This window comes from Psittacula echo (assembly GCF_963264785.1).
Source record: "Psittacula echo genome assembly, chromosome: 7".
Classification (NCBI taxonomy): Eukaryota; Metazoa; Chordata; class Aves; order Psittaciformes; family Psittacidae; genus Psittacula; species Psittacula echo.
The window spans coordinates 16,896,191-16,918,408 of NC_137740.1; the positions used below are offsets into that span (position 1 = coordinate 16,896,191).

The following is a 22,218-nucleotide window of genomic DNA, read 5'->3' on the forward strand; positions in this document are numbered from 1 at the left end:
TCATGAAGAATGTGCTGCCAGCAGGAACTGGATGATCCTGTAAGGTCCCTTCCACCCTGACATGATACCGATATTCTTGAATATGGCTCAAGAAGTGATAGAGAAGGAAGAATGTCAATGTTGGAACTGGAGGAGAGGGGCCATTACCAGTTTCTTCCATGCTGCTGTGCTCATCCCTTTGAGGATGCACCCCTGGAAGGTGCACTCGGGAGCTGTGGCTGTATTGCAGGATGGCGTCAGCTCATGTTCCCACAAGAGCTGTCTTGTGCTGAGCATCAGCCTGTGCCTGGGCTGGGGAGGGATTGAGAGGCTGAATCTGTAACAGATCCTCACCAGGTGACGTGTTTAAGGCTTTGATCTGCTGCTTCTTGATTGTATTCCAGCCCCTTGATGGACGTTCTCAAGTGTAACCGAAAACCAGTGACCCATCCTGGCTATATATAATGGATGGTGGTGGAGTGAACACAAACGTGGTTGAATATCGGTAACAGATGGCTGTCAGGCAAGAGGCATTGCTGCAGGAAAAAAGCCCTTGGAATGGAAGGAGACACCCTTTCTGGCAATTCCTTGGAGAAACAGGACCCAACAATGCCTTTGGGGTACTGGGGGGGAAGATGCAAAAGGGAGCCCCTAACCCTGTCAGACCAGAGCATGTGTTCTCCCTTGTCAGGTCATTTGAATGCTTTTCCAGCAAGGATGGAGATGTTCTCCTTGCTCTGCAGCAAGGTTCCTCCTCCAGCAACCACAGCAGCAGCAGCAGCCACACCAGGACAGCACCATGGTGGCTTCTGGGAGGATCAGCTGAGCCCCAGCAGGAACAGGGACTCACACAGAGCCAGGGGCACTGCTGGAAGGAACCCGGAGCAAGGGACTGATCCAGCGTGGCTCCGTGGTGCTGGCAGGTTTGGCAGCATAAACCATTCCCAAACATCAATTGGCTTGAATTTGACCTGTATTATGGGCTGTGTGTGTTTGGGCACAGTCGCTAGAGAGCAGTGGAGTCCTTCATACTCTTACCTTGCTCCTCCTGCTGTTGCAAATGGATGTTAACTTGTCAGGATTCACTTTCAGCCTTGCTGGGCTTTTAGGAGGAGCAGCAGGAACTGCCCCAGTGTTCTGGCTCCGCACAGGTCCCACTGGGCCACGGCGGTTTTGGCATATGCAAAAGTGAAATAAAAGCCATGGTCTCCAGAGAGCTAGCCAGCCGAGAGAGGATGAGTGCTCACATTAATGTGTAATTAATGTGCAGTTACAGCTTCAGTTCTTTTGGCAGTGCAGAGTTAATTACAACTGAACTGTAAAGCACTGCACATGGATTTTATTTACTGCCTTATTAGTGGCATCTGTTCTCTTAGGGAAATGTCTCAGCTGTTTGCTCTTGTTCAAGGAAACCAGAATCACAGAATGGTTGGGGTTGGAAAGGACCTTAAAGCTCATCCAGTTCCAACCCCCTGCCATGGGCAGGGACACCTTCCATTAGACCAGATCGCTCCAAGCCCCGTCCAACCTGGCCTTGAACACTGCCAGGGATGGGGCAGCCACAGCTTCTCTGGGCAACCTGTGCCAGCGCCTCACCACCCTCACAGGGAAAGATTTCGTCCTCATATCGAATCTACCTCTCCCCTCTGTCAGCTCTAAGCCATTCCCCCTCGTCCTGTCACTACAGGCCCTTGGAAAAAGTCCCTCTCCATATTTCCTGTAGCCCCTTAAGGCACTGGAGGCTGCTCTAAGGTCTCCCCAGAGCCTTCTCCAGGCTGAACAAGCCCAGCTCTCTCAGCCTGTCTCCATAACAGAGCTGCTCCAGCCCTCAGAGTATCTTTGTGGCCTCCTCTGGACTCACTTGAGCAGCTCCATGTCCCTCTTGTGTTGGGGTCCCCAGAGCTGGATGCAGGACTGCAGAACTTGTTGCACAGATGGTCCATGCTAACTCGCATGCCTTGGCTGGAAAGCAACCTAAAGGACATGATCACACCACCGACTTTTCCTTTGTACCCTATTTATTTGTTGAATGCATTGCCCCAGTACCTGACCGTGTTGCAAAATGAAAAAGAGCACCTGAGATGGGGAGGTGGGATGCACCAGCTGAAAGTCATTTGATGCCGGTGTGTGACAGTGAGGGTCCTCACCCAGGGCTTGTGTTACAAAAAGTCCTGCCTGGTCCATGCTGACTGAGGTGAGAAGCTGAATTCAAAGCATACAGTTACAAGGGGAAGTATTTATTCATGTGTATGAAGTGCCCCAGCCTAATTTGGGCAGCCAAATGGGGCTTTAAACAGGGGTTTTATATCCTTCAGGCATTCAAGTACAGCAAAATTGATCACTAACAGCCACACTACCAATTACTAATCACAATAAACTTGGCAAAGCCATTCTGTTTCTGCAGCATTCTTGCTGCTTGTCTATTTGATCAGGTGTCCCTGGAGTCAGTCTTGTTCTGATTACCTGGTCTAGGGGAAGGAGTCCCTGCCCCACCAGGGGATTATAACTGAATGAGCTTTAAAGCCCCTTCCAACACAAACTGTTCTGTGACTCTATGATTGCTCAGTTACTGATCTGTGACACTAGATGATGCCAGTAGGGTTTCAAGGATGTGTCAGAGGAGCTGGAATCCTGGTGTTACCATCGTTGTCCCAGGGATAAGAGTGTTATGATTTATGCTATGCTTTATGTTGTGCTTTATGGAAAAACAGTCTGTGCTTTTCATGGACTGCTTGAAGCTTCCCAGAAGCAAAGTCCTGCTTTCCAGGGCCAGGGTATACTTCTGTTTCTTTTACTTAAGCGTGAACAATACCAAAATTCTCCAGTAAAATTCCACTGCCTCATCGCATCACAGTATATAACTAATATATATATATATATCACAGAATCACACCTTCCACTGTACCAGGCTGTATGCTTTGCTTCTATAGCCTGATCAGAATTGACAGTTAAGGGAGGGATTTCTCATCACACTTGCCAAGCGTGTGACGCACCCAAACCTCCATCAGAGCTGCTGCTCCTTTTCAACAGCACCTGCGTGCTGGAGCCTCTTCATCCCTGGAGCACCCTCGAAGGTGGTACCTGCCCCAGGGGCTCGGTTGCAGGCATCTGCCCCATGTGGGGCTGGTCTCAGTGGGATGCTGCGGGAGGAAATCGCTGCTGCAGGCAGCGGGAGCGTGACTCAGCCGCTCCAGCACACTCAGGCCCGCAGCACCTCAGCAGGGACTGCTGCTGCAGCCTGATTCGCTGGGAAGCTGCCAGCCTCCTGCCATCTCCTCCTCTCTGCAGGCAGCTCTGCCCTGCTCTCCGCTCGCTGCCTGTGTCTCCAGTGACAAAATGACCCGCCGAAGGAGAGGGACACGGGACTGAATCCGTAGGACAGAAGTGGAGAAGCTGGTGATGCGGCCGGAGGATGCTGTGGGAAAGGTACAGGCAGCCTGGCAGACGGTCATGCAGGGGGCTGGGCATGGTTCGTGTGCTCAGTGCTGCGGTGAGGGCTGTCCTGATCGGTTCTGTTACCAGCCTGTACAGCCGAGAGGTGACCCCTGGGATGAGGGCCCCTGTGGTGCCTGCAGTGGGGCAGGCCCTGGTCCCTCGGGGTTGCAGCCCCCTCCCATGGCAGAGAGATGAGGGAAGGCAGTGGGTGCTTCCAGGGATGCTCTGCCCTTGGCCCCAAGCCTTAAGAACAGGTATTCAGCCCGGAGAAGGGATTCTCTCGGGAGAACTTAGAGCAGCTCCAGTGCTAAAGGGGATGACAGAAAATCTGGAGAGGGACTTTTTACAAGGGCCTGTAGTGACAGGACGAGGGGGAATGGCTTTGAGCTGAGACAGGGGAGTTTAAGAATAGATGTTAGGAAGAAATTCTTCCCTGTGAGGGTGCTGAGGCCCTGGCACAGGTTGCCCAGAGAAGCTGTGGCTGCCCCATCCCTGGCAGTGTTCAAGGCCAGGTTGGACAGGGCTTGGAGCAACCTGGTCCAGTGGAAGGTGTCCCTGCCCATGGCAGGGAGTTGGAACTGGATGAGCTTTAAGGTCCCTTCCAACTCAAACCAGTCTGGGATTCTGGGATTCTGGGTTTTTGTCAGCATTGTTGTTCATCCTGGGAGTGCCCATGGAGGGCCTGGTGTGAGAGCCCTCCTGCACGGGCTTATGAGCTGCCTGTGGCCATGTCCCAAACCCCACCAGCCTCCTTGACCTGAAGGACCAGGAACAAGAACTAAGGGTGTGTTTGACCTTGTTTTGACAGCTCTTTCTCCAGCAATCAGACCTGTGGTGGGTTGTGCTGATGCAGAAAGCCAGTCTGCCAATATCTGGCTCCTAAGGTCACTGAGGCTGTGTACTTCTGTTGGGACCTGGTTGCTGCTGTCCCTGCTGCCAGAAATGTCCCAGCTGCCGCAGTGGGGATGGAGTGAGGAGAGCTGGGGACTAATGGACAGCCAGGCAGTGGAGCAGGCCAACAGTCAGGCAGTGGAGCTGGTGGGCAAAGTGTGATGGGGTCAATGTGCAGAGGCTGATGGGCTTCCCTGTGGCAGCATGATACACACTGAGCCTGGTTCACCACCCATGCGGCCCCTGTGTCAGGACCATGGCAAGGGTCCAGCAGGTGTCCCATGGACTCCTTTCCTACCAGGAACGATGGACAGGGTGCCTCAGTGCTTTATGTTCGTAGGTAACCTTTTTCTTTCCTGCTGCACTCAGGATGGAGATGTTCAGAACCTCCCATCCCAGGAACAGGAGAGAGGAGGCTGAGTGGTTTAGGACACAGCAGCCACGGCCATGCGTGGTTGGTGCACCAAGGTGCTCCCCTCCAAACTGAACAAGGTGCGCTCTGAGAGAGGAGATGACCCTGCCACCCACCCCAGAAAGATGAGTGACTTCGAGGTGGTCCCCAACCTCCAGCAGAGCAGTAGCAGCGTCTCAAAAAGCAGGCGGAAAGCCCATTTCCCCAGCAGCAGCAATGAAAAGGCAAGTTCAGGAGGTGCTGAAAGAGTGGATTGTTGGCCACACACGATGGAAAAAATGTTAATGAGTTATCAAGGGACTCATTAATGGGGGCATTAATAACAGATCACTTTAGTTTTAGAGGCAGGCAGAAAAAACCCAGACATCTGTGTTAAATGTCCAGCACTCATCTCTTGCCCTGTGGCTACACCTGGCTTTGTCCTTGCTGTCCTTGCTCTGTCCCAGATCTGCTCCAAGCACCAGAGTGTGTAGCCCCTGGTGTAACTTCTGCCCTTTGCAGAAATCCTGACCTCTTGCTGCTCTTCCTGCTCCCTCAGGAAAATCTCATCTCATGGATTCCTGAGAACATCCGGAAGAAAGAGTGCACCTACTTTGTTGAAAGCTCCCAGACGTCAGATTCTGGGTAAGTCAGACAGTCCGGGAAAGCAGGAGGGGTGTTTGTGACAAAGCTACAGCACCAGAAAATCCCACTTTTCTGTCAAGGGAGCTGGTGCCAAGGGGGGTCACGAATTCCTTTTGCACTGGTTCTTCACCCTACTGTGTGTCAGCACATGGCTGATATCCCATGTCCCATGAGCAACCTTTCTGATACTTTCACACTCAGTCATTTCCATTCAGACTTCATCCAGAGCAGCCTTAATATCTCTCCCCTAAATCTCTACAGGTGGGAATACCATTTTTTTTGCTAGGTTTCCCTCAAAACACCTTTGTTTCTGTGCAAGCTTTGAGCTGGATGATGGGCTGGGTGGGAAATGCTGGTGCCTCTGGTGTTCTTAATGAGAACACCAGCACCTCTTGCCTGGGCTGAGGTGGGTGGCCCAGCTGGGCTTTGCCTTTCAGCTTTAGCTGGTTTCCAGCAAAACTGGCGATGTGTGTTCCAGGAGGATCGTGTGTGAGTGTGGCTACCTCAGAGAACAGCACCTGGAAGATGCTACCAAACCTCCCATCTTCCTGGGAAAGGAATGGGACCCCAGAACACATATCCGGGAAATGCCAACAGATGCCTTTGGTGATATCCACTTCAGAGGCCTGGGACAGAAGATGGGGAAGGTGATCTGGTTTTCTTGTCTGTGGTGCATGGGGAGACAGTGTCTGGGTCTTGCCATGGCAAATGAGATGCAAGTGTTCCCCTCCTAATCCATTTCTGAAACCATGAGCCTGACCTTCGTGCTTTAAGGAGTGCTATTCCATGTCCTTAGGTTTGTCTTTGGAATGCACAGTCCCAGGGAAGCGATTTGGAACAGGGTCATGCACAAAGACTTGGGTCAACAGCGCAGGACTCTGCTGGGAAATGGCATGGGAAGCCCCTGGTTCTTCCCTGGGACAGGAGACTTGTGGTGGAGGTGCCTTGTTACTCTGACCCTGTTGTTTTTACCCAAAACACTTTTATGCTCCCTTTTTTGCAGTATGTACGCGTCTCCTCAGATACCCCTCCATGGGTCATCTACCACCTCATGACACATCACTGGGGCCTCGATGCACCCAACCTGCTCATCTCAGTCACCGGGGGAGCCAAAAACTTCATTATGAAACCAAGGCTGAAGAACATCTTCCGGCAAGGGCTAGTCAAAGTGGCCCAGACCACTGGTAAGAGATGCAGAGGCTCTGCTGCAATTGAAGTGGGAGAGGGGCCCATAATCTGGCTATGGCTAACTCACTGTGTTCAGTGAGTTGGGCTGCTCTGGGGATACCGAGTTGGCCCAGGAAGCCTGTAGGTCCCCATCTGGTCTACCACCACCAGAAATGGACTCTTCTTAATCACTGCAAACAAGCTCACAAGGAGCTGGGCTTCAGATGCAACACAGTGCTAAAGAAGGCATCTCCTCTGCTGCCTGGGCTTGATGTAGTGGGCAGGCAAGGCACCTGTGAGATGGAGCATCTCCGAGGTGTTCCTGCAGCTGTATAGGGAGATGCCAGGAGATTGCTGTGAGCAGAGCTTCTTCCTTCCCAAGCCCCTCTCTGACCCCCAGGAGCCTGGATCATCACTGGGGGGTCCCACGCTGGTGTGATGAAACAGGTGGGAGAGGCGGTGCGAGACTTCACCCTGAGCTGCGGCCACAAGGACAGTGAGATTGTCACCATAGGCATAGCCACCTGGGGGACCGTGTACAACCGGGAGAGCCTCATCTGCCCCATGGTGAGATGGGCAGAGCCAGAGCTGCATTTGCTTTGCCTGCACTTGGTCTGCTGGGGAAGCCCTGCCAAGGACTGTGGTGGGAATGGGTGCTTCGAGATGTGCCTGTGGCTGGCAGCCCTGATAAAACCCAGCTGCACCAGAATGAGTGATGGTTCCAGGCTGGCATTTGCTGAGAAGCCCCTCTGCCCTTCCCAGTGTCTTCTATAGGTTGCTGTCCTTCTCCTGGGAGGACCCATGTGGGTGTGAGGGCAGGTGGAGCAGAGGCAGAGAAAGCATGGGGCAAGGCTGACACGAGAACTGCAGGGGGGACAGGGATGGCTGTTTGGCCAGACTGTCCCCACATGCCGACCTGTTCCTGGTTGCTCGGTGCATCTGGTGCTCCTCTGCAGCCTTCTTCCAGAGTCTCTCCTTCTACATCTTACAGGGTGGCTTTCCAGCTGAGTATGTACTGGATGAGGAGAACCAAGGCAGCCTGTCATGCCTGGACAGCAACCACTCCCACTTCATCCTGGTGGACGATGGGACTCACGGGAGGTATGGGGTGGAAATCCCCCTGAGGACCAGACTGGAGAAGTTCATTTCGGAGCAGACGAAGGTGAAAGGAGGTAACAGTGACACATAGCCAGGTCTGAGGCAGGGAAGGGCATAAGGTGGGATGGGTCATCTGTTGGTAGAATCATAGAATGGTTTGGGTTGGAAAGGACCTTAAAGCTCATCCGGTTCCAACCCCTTGCCACGGGCAGGGACACCTTCCACTGGACCAGGTTGCTCCAAGCCCCGTCCAACCTGGCCTTGAACACTGCCAGGGATGGGGCAGCCACAGCTTCTCTGGGCAACCTGTGCCAGTGCCTCAGCACCCTCATAGGGAAGAATTTCTTCCTAATATCTAATCTAAATCTCCCCTCTGTCAGCTCAAAGCCATTCCCCCTCGTCCTGTCACTACAGGCCCTTTTAAAATGTCCCTCTCCAGATTTCTTGTCGGCCCCTTTAGGCACTGGAAGACTGGAAATGGGTGCCCATCCTGGCCTCTGTTGAGAGGGGAGGCTGTGGCTTCCCTGAAGGACCCAGGCAAGGAGTTTGAGAGGATTGTCATGACAAATGTGGAACCTGGTTCCTCAGTGATACAAACCAAAGAGCCAACTGATTGACTTATCAGGTCACCAAAGGGGTCCCCAAATCTTGTGATGCTGAGCTGATCAGGGAGAGTCATTTATTCCAATGAGTCAGGCCTCAAAGAGGGCTCCCAGGTGGTGTCTTCTTGTCCATAAATGATCCTCTGTTCTAACACATGTGCACGCATGCTCCCGCATGTGCCTTTCACATTCACACCTTGCCTTTCACATTGCACTGCTCAGAGGGGACCACATACAGGTGCATGGTGGTGTGCCCCACAGGGAAGTGATCCTGGGCTCTGCTTCCCTGCAGGCGTTGCCATCAAGATCCCCATTGTGTGCGTGGTGCTGGAAGGAGGCCCAGGGACGCTCGACGTAAGCAACTACTCCTGCTCAGGGTGCTGCTTTTAGGTGTTGGTGCGAGCATGGTGCCACACCATGGTGCCACACCAGCTGCAGGAGTGCTGCAGAGCAACAGGGTGGCTCTCAGAGAGAGCCTGCTGGTCTCTGGGCAGAACTAAGGACCAGCCTCCCCGCTCTGTTGCAGACCATCTACAACGCCATCTCCAATGGGACCCCCTGTGTGATTGTAGAAGGGTCTGGGCGCGTGGCCGATGTCATCGCACAAGTGGCCAGCCTGCCTGTGCCCAAGATAACCATTGCCTTGATCCAGAAGAAGCTGAGTGTGTTCTTCCGGGACACCTATGAGCAATTCACTGAGGGCAAAGTGGTGGAGTGGACCAAGAAGGTGAGCCTCGTGCAGGCAGACAGCTCCTCTGACTGAGCTTGTGGAGATCGAAGAGGACCCCAGGGCTCCTTGCCTGTGAACAGGAAGGCTCCCAGTGTGAAGTTTAGGCTTATCTCTGCCAACCCTCCATCTTCCCAGCCATGCTCAGCATTGTCTTGGTGGGCACCCAAAGGGCTCAAGTTCTGCTCCTCCATGACTGCTCTCTTTGGGCAGAGGTACCATTTGGGATCGACCCTAGCCAGGCTGGGAGATACAGGGGGTCTGCAGGCAACCCAAAAGGAGCAAGGAATTGCCCCACACAAGACAGAGGCTGCGGGAAGGATCAGGGAGGAGATGCAGCTGCTGATTGCTTGCCCATGGCTCTCCTTGTAGATCCAAGATGTAGTGCGGAGCTGGCAGCTCCTGACCATTTTCAGAGAGGGCAAATACGGCCAGCAGGACGTGGATGTGGCCATCCTTCAGGCCTTGTTCAAAGGTGAGGGGTGGGGAGCTGCCTGGGAGGATGGGATGAGATGAATGAGATGGAGGTTACAAGTCACCTCCTGCAGCTGCTTGACTTACGAGGTCACCAGAGAGGTCCTGGAAACTCGTGATGCTGAGCTGACTGGGGAGAGATACTTATCCCAGAAGGCCAGGCCTCCAAGGGGGCCTCCAGGTGGTATCTTCTCACCATGTAAATGATCCTCTGTTCTAACACATGTTCTCTGCATGCAGCATCCCGAAACCAGGACAATTTCGGTCATGAGAACTGGGACTACCAGCTGAAGTTAGCTGTGGCCTGGAACAGGGTGGACATTGCTCGCAGTGAGATCTTCACAGATGACCATGAGTGGAAGGTAAGGCAGTACCTGTGCTACTGCTCTGGTCAGGCTTACAGCTTGTCAGGTCCCACTTGAGGACTGTGGATATTGAGGGTACCTCAGCTGTGCCTAAGGACAGTTTGTGAGGGCATTGCTTTTGGACCCTAAACTCCCACTACATTGCCAGGGGGTCTTAATCTGTTTTGTTTTCAAAAGTGCCCTCAAACATCCAAAGCAGAGGTGAGCACACCCTGCAAATCATTACTTGTAAAGGTCCTATTTGGCATGTTGTTGTTAACAAAGATGACTGATATTTTACACAAAACCACTGCCTTTTTAAAGATGATCCACCAACCCAGAGTCAAAAATACCTCTTGCTGCTCACACCACATTGTCAAACTCATCTCACCCAACCTGGTGCTTCCTTGTTTAAACCTTACTGGAGTGGGGCAGTGAGCAGCACAAGCCAGTCTGCCAGCCCACACCAGATCCTGCTGTTGGGAAGTCAAAGCTAAGCTGGGATGTCTGTCCTTTCTGATGAGGCTGTGGGACTTGGAAGGGATTTTCCTATTCATTACCACAGCTTTGTCAGGAGGGGAAGACAAGGCAGGCTCCCAGATTAGCCGATGCAGGCCAGGGCTGTTACATACACTGCAGCCCTGGACCAGTGTGGCTGGTATGAAAAGCTGAAGCTGAAACCTGTGGTAGAAGGTCAGCAGGTACCTTCCTGCCAGGACAAACATGTACCCCCTTACCCACGGGGCTTGCTTTCACTTCTAGACACACACAAAGGTTGCCTTGGAAAGAAAAGCCCCGCAAAGGCTGAACTGGGTGACCATTAGGAGCAGGCAGCTGAGAGGCGAGAGCATACTAACTCTCTCTTTTAGATGCCCCACAAGCCCCAGTACCTCCCTTCTGCTCTCACACCCAGAAGCTCCTTGTGCGCTCAGGGATAAAATCTTCCCCCTGAGCGAGGAGCATGGTGAAATCCTGCCCTGTGGCCGTGGAGACCCTCACCTCTCCTCTGGCCTGCCAGCCCACAGATCTCCACCCTGTGATGGCAGCTGCCCTGATCTCCAACAAGCCAGAGTTTGTGAAGCTGTTCCTGGAGCAGGGAGTGCGCCTCAAGGAGTTTGTCACCTGGGACACCCTGGTTTACCTCTACGACAACATGGCACCATCCTGCCTGTTCCACAGCAAGCTGCAGAAGGTCCTGCTGGAGGAGAGAGAGCACACAGCCAGCTCCAAAATGCCAAGAATCCAGCTGCACCATGTCTCCCAGGTGCTGCGGGAGCTGCTGGGCTGCTCCACACAGCCTCTCTACCCCAAGCCCAAGCACACAGAGCGGGCCCGGCTCTCCATCCCTGTCCCGCACATCAATCTGAATGTACGTATCTCCAGGTGACGTGGTGGCAGGGTTGCATTTGGGAGGGGAATGTGGGCTCAAGAAGCCATCCTGGGGGTTGCAGCTGGGTGTCTGCTTTCTTGCCTGCTCAAGAATCTCACTCAGAGTCCCTTAAAGCCCTATCCAAGTCATCTACCCCCTATTCAAGGTGTGACTCCCACCTTTCTACACCGGCAGCACCGTGTGTCCTTGTGGTGCTGGTGGACAGGACCCAGTGGGGTGGGTGCGCTGGACAGGCTGGGCACATCCCCACGTGATCCTGGCCCTAGAAAAGGTGGCATTTCCAGGCGGCCACCCCGCTTGGCCACCCTGCGATGTGCAGCAAAGGCCCTTCCATGCATGGAGGAAGCAGACACTCAGGGGTCAGGAGTGGCTATGTGTTGAGGGGCTGCCTGCTCTCTGCAGCCACTTGGCAGGGAGCAGCTTTGACCTCACATGCCTTGCAGGTTCAGGGCTCAAGTCTCCGGTCCCTCTACAAGCGCTCTGCTGGCCGAGCCACCTTCACCATGGACCCAGTCCGTGACCTGCTTATCTGGGCTGTGGTCCAGAACCACAAGGAGCTGGCAGAAATCATCTGGGCCCAGGTATCACAGCCCAGAGCTGTCGGCCTGAGCTGTGAGGCTCAGATGGAGCCAAACTTCCCAGGCCCAAAAGGAAAGATTGCATCCGCTGGGATTTGTGACAGCAGGCGAGCCGGCCCACGGCAGTGCCTGAGCCCGACCCACAGCCAAATGTGAGACAGCTGTTGAGCCTGGTGTTCATCCCCAGCCACACTATGAGGCAAGATCTCTCCCTTCCCAGCCAAGGATGCCCCATTCCTGGCAGTGTTCAAGGCCAGGAAGCTGGACGGAGCTTTGATAAACCTGGTCTAGTCAAAAGTGTCCCTGTCCATTGCATGGGGTTGGGCCAGGCTGATCCTTAGGGTCCTTTCCAGCCCAAACCTTTCCGTGATTTTATGAGGCTATGAAAATACACGCTGTAGGCAGATGTGATGTGCTGGGCCAGAAGTGTGCTCTTCCTTCCAAAACCTGAGAGAGGGTTCAGTACACTGCAGGAAGGACACAGGTGCACGGTAGCTGGAGAAGGCTTCTCCCCATAAACAACACCCCAGTTTAAACACAGAAGCAGTGTGGCTGACGGCATAGTGACCATGCCATGCAGTCATATTGTCCCATCACTCAAGGCTTTCCACAAGGACAGCATGGTTAACCCCAGATTCCCCATGGCAGTGGGTTTCCTACTGCCCCTGCACCCAGAGAGGAGCACAGCTCACAGCAAGCTGTCCACACTGAGAAACAGTCTGCTTGGGACATTCCTTCCCTGTGGGAGCTGTGGAGGGCTTGGCAGAACTACTGGGACCTGCAGGACAGGGCACAGATCCCCATGCTCTCTCTGGCCTCTTCTGCTCCAGAGCCAGGACTGCATGGCGGCCGCGCTGGCCTGCAGCAAAATCCTGAAGGAGTTGGCCAAGGAGGAGGAAGACACCGACACCACCGAGGACATGATGGCTCTGGCTGAGGAGTACGAGCGGAAGGCAATTGGTGAGCAGGAGGGGACCAGCAACCCGGAACTGCTCTCGCACCCTGCAGGGAGGGCTGGCTGGCTTTGTCCAGGAGGTGTCTGGGGTGAGGGATGTCTGTGGTCAGTGATTCCAAATCGGGATCCTCTCATCAAGGTTGGGATGGTGGAGCTGCGAGGACTGTGCCTGAGTGGTGGTGGGAGCACAGAGGGTGCCACTGTGTGGTGTTAAGGTCCAGATCCTGCTGAAAAGGGTGGCTCTGTGGGCACCTTGCTGAGCACCAAGATGGTCCAGCAGCTCAGTCGTGTCTCCCTGGTACCTGTCTGGCCAGGCGTGTTCACAGACTGCTACCGCAAGGATGAAGAGAGAGCCCAGAAGCTTCTCACCCGTGTCTCTGAAGCCTGGGGGAAGACAACCTGCCTGCAGCTGGCGTTGGAGGCCAAGAACATGAATTTTGTGTCCCATGGGGGCGTCCAGGTGGGTTCCCAGCAGTGGTGCATGGAGGGGAAGTGCCTAGGTGTCCCCTGCCGCTGATCCAGGGTTCCTCATTGGCAGCAGTGGGGCTCTGTCCTTCAGCCCCTCTCTGACAGGCAGGCAGGCTCCTGTAACCAGTGCTCCCCCCACTCCCTCCTCACAGGCCTTTCTAACCAAAGTCTGGTGGGGGAAGATGTGTATGGACAACGGGCTTTGGCGGGTTATTGTATGCATGTTGTTCTTCCCACTTCTCTACACTGGCCTCATCACCTTCAGGTACTTCTCGTTGCTGGGGCATGCGTGCATCAAGGCATGGATTTCCTCCAGCCTCACCCTGCAGCTGGCTGGGAGAAACTGCTGTGGCATTTCCCTGGGCAGCTGAGCCCCTCTTCCTCATAGGGAGAAGAGGCTGCAGCCAATGGGCTGCCTGACACGGCTCCGAGCCTTCTTCACAGCGCCTGTCGTCATCTTCCACATGAACATCCTCTCTTACTTCACCTTCCTCCTGCTCTTTGCCTATGTCCTGATGGTTGACTTCCAGCCGGTGCCATCCTGGTGGGAGTACCTCCTCTATTTCTGGCTCTTCTCCCTGGTGTGCGAGGAGACCCGCCAGGTACGGGGCAGGCAGAAGCAGAGGCTGAGAGGAGGTGAGATGAGGGAGAGAGACACCCTCTGTGTGCTTATGGAAGGTCCTGTGTAGCTCATGTTCCTAAGTTGCTTCTTTGGTCACCATCCATTCACAGAGGTCCCAGCACAAGGGACTGCCAGATCCCCCCATCTCTGAGGCCAGAGAACCTTCTTGGCTGTGTCTGGCCTGGCTGGGTACCTGTAGAAACACATGCTGGTTTTGAGCTAAAAACGTTAGGAACTGGAAGGACCACCTCTTTCCTTGAGCATTTATTTCCAGGCGTTGCTTGATATTCAGTTTGCTTGAACATCTCAGTGCCTTTCTTCACCTGACTAAAAGGCCCCATATCTTTGTCTATCCCCATGCTCCTGCTATATCCTTGTAGAAAAGGTTAAGTTTGGGTAAGCAAGAGGGTCCAGTGATGGCAGCAGGTCTGTGCAGGCCCTCCCCACTACAAGGTACATTAGTATCTAACAAGGCTTTCACTGAAATACCAATTCCTCTTCTCTTCCCAACAGCTGTTGTATGATCCAGATGGGTTTGGGGTTGTGAAAATGGCTTCCCTGTACTTCAAGGACTTCTGGAATAGGTTGGATATCTGTGCCATCCTAGTCTTTATCACAGGGCTGACTTGCAGGTGAGTTGCAGAGACACTTGTGGCTCAAGCCAGAGCTGCAGGCTACAAAACCAGTGTGAGATTTGTGCACATTTTTTAATTGCAATTTCTTCAAAGGCCAATGAGGATGGCTTCCCAGGGAAGTGATCAGGCTGCCAGGGAAGTGGTGGAATCACTGTCCATGGAAGTGTTCAAAAAACGCGTAGATGAGGCCCTCAGTGATATGCTTTAGTGGTGGTCTTGGCAGTGCTGGGGTAACGGTTGGACTCGGTGATCTTAAAGTTCTTTTCCAGCCTAGCTGGGAAGCTCACTGGTACTGCAGAAATGTAATGCTGTGAGATCAGAGAAACCTCAACATTGGTGGCACTGAGATGTTCCCTTTCCTCTCTTCTGTGCCCAGGCTGATCCCATCAACTTTATATCCCGGGCGCATCATCCTGTCACTGGCTTTTATCATTTTCTGCCTGCGTCTGATGCACATTTTCACTGTCAGTAAAACGCTGGGGCCTAAGATCATCATTGTGAAGCGCATGGTGAGAGCGGTCCTTCATCCTGCCAGGATCAGCTACACCAGCTGGATGCCTGCCACCAGTGTCATCCTGTCCTGATCCTGGAGTGGGGTTTGCTCCAGGACACAGTTTTGCTTCCCCTTTGTTTTTTGCAGATGAAGGATGTCTTCTTCTTCCTCTTCCTGCTGGCAGTGTGGGTTGTGTCCTTTGGAGTTGCCAAGCAGGCCATCCTGATTCACAATGAGGAGCGTGTGGAGTGGCTTTTCCGTGGTGTGGTCTACCACTCCTACCTGACCATCTTTGGGCAGATTCCCTCCTACATCGATGGTAAGGGACACTAGCCTTTGACTGCATGTGGCATGATCACGGTGGCTGTGACAAGGCTGAGGAGTACCAAGCTCATGCCGCAGTGTGCCCAGCTCCTGCCTTGTTGGTCCATGGAAGTCATGCACAGGGCTCAACAGGAACAACATCAGGCAAAGAGGGAGCAATGACAGGGCATGGGGATGGAGCCCTGCTCCACCACTCTGGGAGTGTTGCCACCAGTGCAAACCCAGGAACTACATCTGCACAAGCAGTCAAGAGAGCACACTAGCAAAGTCACAGGGCCATGGGTCTATCCAGCTCAGTGCCACAGCTGCAAAGCTGGTGGCAGTGAGCGGAGGACCTGGCATGATGCAGATCTGAGGTCAAATCTGTGACTGGTGCTAAGCTCCCTTGATGCTGGCCTCTTTCAGAGGCACAGTGTGCTTCCTGAGACACCACAAGGGCTGACTGCCGTGAGTCATGCTGTGCTCCCTTGCAGGAGTCAACTTCAACATTGACCAGTGCAGCCCCAATGGAACTGACCCCTACAAGCCCAAGTGCCCGGAGACAAATGAGGACAGCAAGAAACCCATCTTCCCAGACTGGCTGACAGTCATCTTATTGTGCCTGTACTTGCTCTTCACCAACATCCTCCTCCTCAACCTCCTCATCGCCATGTTCAAGTGAGTCTGACCTGGCCCCATGGGCCTGACAGTGAAGCCTTGTTTGCAGGCATGGCCATGGCCAGGGCACTGCACACTGAGAAAGCACAATGAGGGTCCTGGGGCACATGCTGACCAGAGCATAGGAGTGCTTTGAGGGGGGCTATAGAGATGGTGGAAGCAGCAGGTGCAGGCCAGGGCTGATCAGTGAGCCTGGTACGATCTGGGGCACTATACGCACACTATGTGCCTTCTCGTCCCCATGGCACGGCTGACACCGGGGCTCTGCCCCAGCTACACCTTCCAGCAGGTCCAGCAGCACACGGACCAGATCTGGAAGTTCCAGCGGCACGACCTGATTGAGGAGTACCACGGCCGCCCGCCTGCGCCTCCACCCTTCATCCTTCTCAACCACCTGCAGATCCTGGTCCAGCGAGGCTTGCTCTGCCGGCCGGCCACGTGCCACAGGCAGCTCAGTGAGGACCAACATCTCTCCTCCTGCCCTTCGCCCCCTCCCTGGGTGCATGGCATTGTGCACCAAAGCACACAGCTTGGTGTCAGGGCTGTGTTACTGGGGTTTGGGGTGCCCAAGGGTCTGACAACTCCTTCCCTGGGCAGAAGAGAAGCTGGAGAAGAACGAAGAAGCTGCACTCCTTTCCTGGGAGATGTATCTGAAGGAGAACTACCTGCAGAACCAGCAGTGCCAGGAGAAGCAGAACATGGAGCAAAAGATCCGAAATATTGCACAAAGGTACCAGCACTCCTGAGACAGGGACATACTTCAGTCCTCCAGCGTCCCAGGCAGGGAGGATATGGGATCAGATCAGGAGTGGCTGCTGAGGGGGTTCCTCTCTGCACTGTCCCTCCAGGGTTGACATACTGGCAGAGCTCCTGGACTTGGACCGGGTGAAGAGGACAGGGCTGGTGGAGCAGAGGCTGACCTCTCTGGAAGACCAGGTGAGGCAAAAGCTGAGCAACTCCATAAGGAAAGTGGGGTTTTCTAGGGGCTGAGTCAACAGACCCGGAGCACAAGAGAGAGCTGCTTTGAATCAATGCTCCTTCAGACAGGAAAAGGTTTCCCAGAGCAGCTGTGGCTGCTCCATCACTGGCAGTGTTCAAGGCCAGGTTGGACAGGGCTTGGAGCAAGCTGGTCTAGTGGAAGGTGTCCCTGCCCTTGGCAGGGGGTTGGAACTGGATGAGCTTTAAGGTCCCTTCCAACCCAAACCGTTCTGTTATTCTGTGAAGACAATAACATCTGAGAGAAAAAGTGTTATGGGAAATGTTCTGTTTGATTCCAAAATGAACAGGATGAAGGTGCAAAGTGATGGGATAAGCCTGTGCTCCCGCAGTCATCCAAGTAGTTAGATCTGACTCAGCTCTTCTCCTTATCCCAGGAGGACCCTCCAGACCTCTGGACATGGGGCACTCTCTGTCCCCTCCCTGTGGAGCTGTTCCACACAAGCAGGGAGCCTGGTGTGCAGTGAGGGTCTGGGGGGTGACCGTCTCCTTTCACACACAGGTGCATCAGAGCGCACAGGCCCTCAGGTGGATAATGCAGGCGCTGCAGGACCATGGATTCAGCGCAGGAGAGGATGTGCCCTCTTCGGGTAAGCGAAACCCATCTTCATCCCAGCAGCACCGGGGGAGCCCAGGGATCAGCAGCAGCCCCATGGGGACCCCAGCCAGCTCCCTCAGCAGAGCCACAGTTCACAGCACCAGGCTCAGCACCCTGCTTTGCAGGCCCTCACTGTCTGCGTCTGCCTCACAGGCTTGGGCAAAGCCTTGGAGACAAAGGAGTTTGCCCTGGAGAGGAAACCCGAGGAAAGCCAGTCCCCATACCATGTGCTTGCCCGAAACCTCCTGTACCCAGGGTCCCACACCCGCCGCTTCCCTGTGCCGGATGAGAAGGTGCCCTGGGAGGTAGGAGCTGTGGTCCTGGGCAGCAGGGCTGGTAGGGGGCACCACGAGGCAGATCCTTATGGTGGTGGGAAGAAGAACAGGCTCTGTGTCATATCCGCGTCACACTTGGGAGCTTCTGTTGTTCCCAGCCCTGGGACAAGGGGTTTCCTGGAGCAGATGCTGAGACTCTGCCAGGGACAAGGAGAGGTGAACAGGCATCGTTCCTTCTGGGATCTGCAGTGCCAGGGATACTTGGTGATGCTTGGTTAGGAAGCAGAGGGTACAGCCACCTACCTCTGCATTTCCTGAGTCAGGGCTGGCTCAGGGTCAGAGACAGGATCTGACACTGGCTTCCAGAGGGGCATGAGTGAGAGGCATCAGCCTGACACCAACACCCTGAGCTCAGTCCCCAAGCAGGGCCTGGAGCCCTACAAGCCTCGGGAGGTGATGCCACAAGCTGGGCAGAGGATGGGACTGGGGCAGACAGCGTCTCCAGGGGCCCTGATATGCCATGTGCTCTGCAGGTGGACTTTGCACTATACGACCCTCCCACTTACTCTGCTGAGCACAAGGACATGGCTGTGCAGGACCCGTTCACCCTGTGAGTGTCCCCCTATAGCTCCCTACTCCTCTGCACCTTCCTGGGGGTGGCACAGCCAGCTCTCCCTGCCGGGCTGCCTCCTGCCCCGCAGCTCCTTGGAGTCTCTCCTGAAGATCAACTACAACACCATGGATGGGCTGATCGACCGGCAGAGCTTCCATGGCCTCTACATTGTGCAGGATGGGCTGCCCTTGTGAGTGCATCCACCATGGGGGCAGGTGGGCCTAGTGGGAGGTGGGGTGCCAGGTTGTAGGCAAAGCACCAGGGAGACAGAGAATTCAGTATGGCCTAGATGCATTCATCCCCTTCCCACTTCCCTACAGCTAATGGTGGGGCAGGGGTAATGGCATGCATCATCCTCATGACTGTTCCCCCCTTGCACCTCAAAAAACTCCAGTGTCCAGAAGAGGTGCAGTGCACTGGTGGGAAATTTGGGGAGCAGTACAGGGCTTTTATCAGCATGATGGGGTGCACAGATGATCCCTGGCACCGTCACAGCATACTCGCTCTCTTCCTGCCAGGAACCCCATGGGAAGGACGGGCCTGCGAGGCCGAGGGAGGCTGCACTGCTTTGGTCCCAACCATGCCCTGCACCCCGTTGTGACCCGGTGAGTGTGTAGGGACAGAGAGGTGTCCTGCTCCAGGACAGAGCTGGGGAGGCGGCATGGAAAAGAGGGCACAAAGCCATCTGAGAGAGACCAGGACCTGGCAAAACCCACTCCTGCCCGTTCACCCACTGCTGGCCAGGGGGGAGCTGAGTCCAGCTGCAGCATAACAGGGGCCTCTCTCACAGGTGGAGGAGGAATTTGGATGGGTCCATTATAAGGAAGAACCTGAAGAAGATGCTGGAAGTCCTTGTGGCGCAGTACCCGCTGTCGGACGTCTGGGCTCTGCCAGGGGTAAGAGCTGGTGGAAACCAGATGGTGTGGAAGGGTCTGGGGAGATGTGGCCAGCTGAGAGCTGGATGTCCTGCAGAAAAGGGAGGAACACAGGCAGGAGACACAGCCTTGTCCGAGGAGGTACCTCTGCCCTTCCTGCAGAGCATCTGCTTGCGGGGCTGTGCTGTCAGTGGTGCTGGGCGAGCGGTGGTCCTGTTACAGACCCCCACCCTGACCCACTGCCTCCTGCTTCTCCCCCATGGCTTCAGTTCTCACATGTCATTCATGTGAGCATGTGAAGACATTGGCATGGAGTCTTTCAACAGAAAAGTCCAGAGGCTGAATCAAGCAAACTCAGATATCTGTCTGGGCACAGCTGAGGACTTCTGGTGGGAGAGGGAGGGAAAAAGGGAAGAAAAGAGGAATCACTGCTGCTTGCTCCCCCCACCAGAGCTTGTGGCAACTTCTGCAGAGGTGGCAACTGCCTGATGGCCAAGCTGGTGGCAGTGAGGAGGTTGGGCTGGGCTAATGGCAGGTCCCACACCTGGCATCTGCTTCGGCACAGGGGTCACTGGAGCCGGGTGAGATGTTGCCCCTAAAGCTGAAGTGGATCCTGCGCCGGGAATTCTGGCCCCAGTTCCAGAGCTTGCTGAAACAAGGCACTGAGGTGGGAGCATGTGTGTGTCCCAGTGGTACAGGGACATGTGGGCATCACAACAGTAAAGGGACATGTGGACATCATGGTGCTACAGGATCACATGGGAGTCCCCAGGGTACAGGGGCAGGGTGCATCACCCTTTGGCCAGTGCTGCCACTGGGGAGGGATGGCTTGGGGAGGTGGAAAGACACTGTAATAGTCTCACACCATGCAGGGAGGCAGCTCAGGGATCCCGGGGATGGGCCGCATGCACCAGTGTCTGTGCCTGCTGTGATTGCTCTCCACAGCTCCAGCTGCAGTGGTAACAGGGTGCTGATCTCTAGAAGAGCAAACAACCTGTGGCAAGATGCCCCATCACTGCCTGTTGGTTCACTTAGGTACTAAAGCCTCTGCTAATGTTGCACTCCTTCACTGTGCGCAGGTACACAAGGGGTATCTTGATGACCCCCGCAACACAGATAACGCGTGGGTTGAGACAGTCGCTGTCAGCGTGCACTTCAACAGCCAGAATGATGTGGAGATGAAGCGGCTGAACTCGGTATGGGTCTCTCTGCGACTCCCTGACCCAGCTCTCTGGGGAGCCACATCTCCAGACCCACATCTCACCCTCATCAGGACTGGGGTTCTCCAAATGCATGCAGTGGAGGAAGCACATGGGGATGAATATAGGGTGACACTGCAACGGGGGCCCCAGAAAGAAAGGGCTGGGGACTGGAGGTGCTGTTGAGCATGTCTGGCATGGCTCCTCACTGGTAGCACATACATGATTCCTCTGGTCCCCTTCTAGTTCCTTCAGGGCTGTGATCCGGAGCTGTGCATCCGCTGGCAGGTGCTGGACAAGAGGATCCCCCTGCATGCAAATCACAAGAAGCTCCTGCACAAGGTCTCAGCTCTCCTCGATGCCTACTATTGAGTTCTCAGACACAGGCCAGGGCTCCTGCTGCCCCAGTCCAGGTTTTGGTTGGGACCTGCAGCTCTATCCCAGCTCATCTGTGAGACTGGAGACCAGGTACTTTGGTTGCCTCCATGAATGTACATTGCAGGTGTCTGGGACAAAAACTGTCCCCTCCCCACCAGCTGGGGACAGGGGCTGTCTGGGCAGTGCCTACACAGCATCCCGGTCACCTGAGACACCAGGATCAGCCCCAGCCTGTGTCTTGGTGCTTCCACATCAACCACAGCACTAGCCCAGGGCTTGGGCCAAGCAGAGCCGCACGGCTGCTCCTGCAAGGTGTTCCTTCTCTCAGTTCCCACGTGTGCTTTGCTTCAGTGTGGGCACTGGGGACTTGTCAATCCCAACCACACCTCTACACAGGACGTCCATATGGCACTTCTGCTTCCCTGCTCCTGCTCTGCACCCTGGAAGCCCTATCACCACATCTCCTGGAGGATTGCCCTGGAGAAGGATTGGGATCTTTCACATCTAAGGTCCTAACTGTCATGCAAGTCACTCCTGTGGCAGCTGTCCCCATATCTCTGGTTGCTCAGACATAACAACATGGTCGTGATTTGTGATCCAGCACTTGTGAAGGTGTGAGCTGCTCTTGGCTTATGTACCCATGGTTTCATAGCTTCACACAAGTCCAGTCCCCATGTCCCATACTGTTATGTGATCCTGCATGTGTATGCTGAGCACCACGTTGTAGCTGAGCTTCCTGCTGTCTGAGCCAAGGCACCAACTAAATGTCACTTGCCTGCCCAAATCCCCTTGTGCACTTGGATGGAAAGGGACCCAGGTGATCCATGCTCTGCAGTCCCTTGGGCAGGTAAAAACAGGAGAGAGGACATCATTTTGTCCATCTCAGACATCTCTGCTCTCAAGGGGTCCTTCACTCACATATTTTGTGCCTGCCATGGAAGAACAAGGCACAGTGGAGACATCACTCGACAGTCCAGAACAGCCCCATGGTGACATATTGTACCTGGGACTGCTTGGGGTGGGATCGCAGTTCCCCCACCCTCTCCCGATGGATCAGACACTGGCCAGCCAGGGCTATTCTTCCCACACTGGTGGCCACCACAGCACAACTGCAGTTTTACCATTGATAAACTGGGGCTTGGCGAGGGAGGGCTGGGTGTCAGACTGGCAATTTATTCAACCTAGCTCAATAAACCATGTATTAAACAACTAAAGGCTGGTGGTCTGTTATGGTGTCTAAGCAGGGGGCTTTCCTGGAGGCCACATTTGGAGCACAGCTCCAAAATGAGCCCAGTTTGAGTGTTCTTGTTGCACAGACTCACTTTGCTTGCAGAATCATACCCCCAATACTTGCTGCAGAGATGACATGACACATTTTGAGTCAATTTGAGGAGCTGCTGGAAAGCAAG

At 54.6% G+C, this 22,218-nt stretch overlaps 1 protein-coding gene across 1 annotated transcript; it reads left to right on the forward strand.

Moving 5' to 3' along the window:
- Positions 1-3,302: 3,302 nt before the first annotated feature.
- TRPM2 (transient receptor potential cation channel subfamily M member 2) lies at positions 3,303-21,898 on the forward strand. Its single transcript, XM_080622622.1, has 33 exons — positions 3,303-3,405; positions 4,675-4,941; positions 5,256-5,341; positions 5,820-5,988; positions 6,345-6,525; positions 6,909-7,075; positions 7,500-7,680; positions 8,501-8,562; positions 8,735-8,935; positions 9,308-9,410; positions 9,650-9,771; positions 10,772-11,122; positions 11,587-11,724; positions 12,552-12,681; positions 12,991-13,136; positions 13,297-13,409; positions 13,533-13,746; positions 14,280-14,398; positions 14,778-14,910; positions 15,042-15,213; positions 15,692-15,875; positions 16,149-16,330; positions 16,473-16,605; positions 16,724-16,811; positions 17,374-17,461; positions 17,623-17,774; positions 18,278-18,354; positions 18,446-18,547; positions 18,876-18,962; positions 19,148-19,253; positions 19,798-19,899; positions 20,312-20,428; positions 20,678-21,898. The coding sequence occupies exons 2-33, from the start codon at positions 4,753-4,755 to the stop codon at positions 20,801-20,803; spliced, it is 4,521 nt and encodes a 1,506-aa protein (XP_080478748.1). The 5' UTR covers positions 3,303-3,405; positions 4,675-4,752; the 3' UTR covers positions 20,804-21,898.
- The last annotated feature ends 320 nt before the right edge of the window (positions 21,899-22,218 follow it).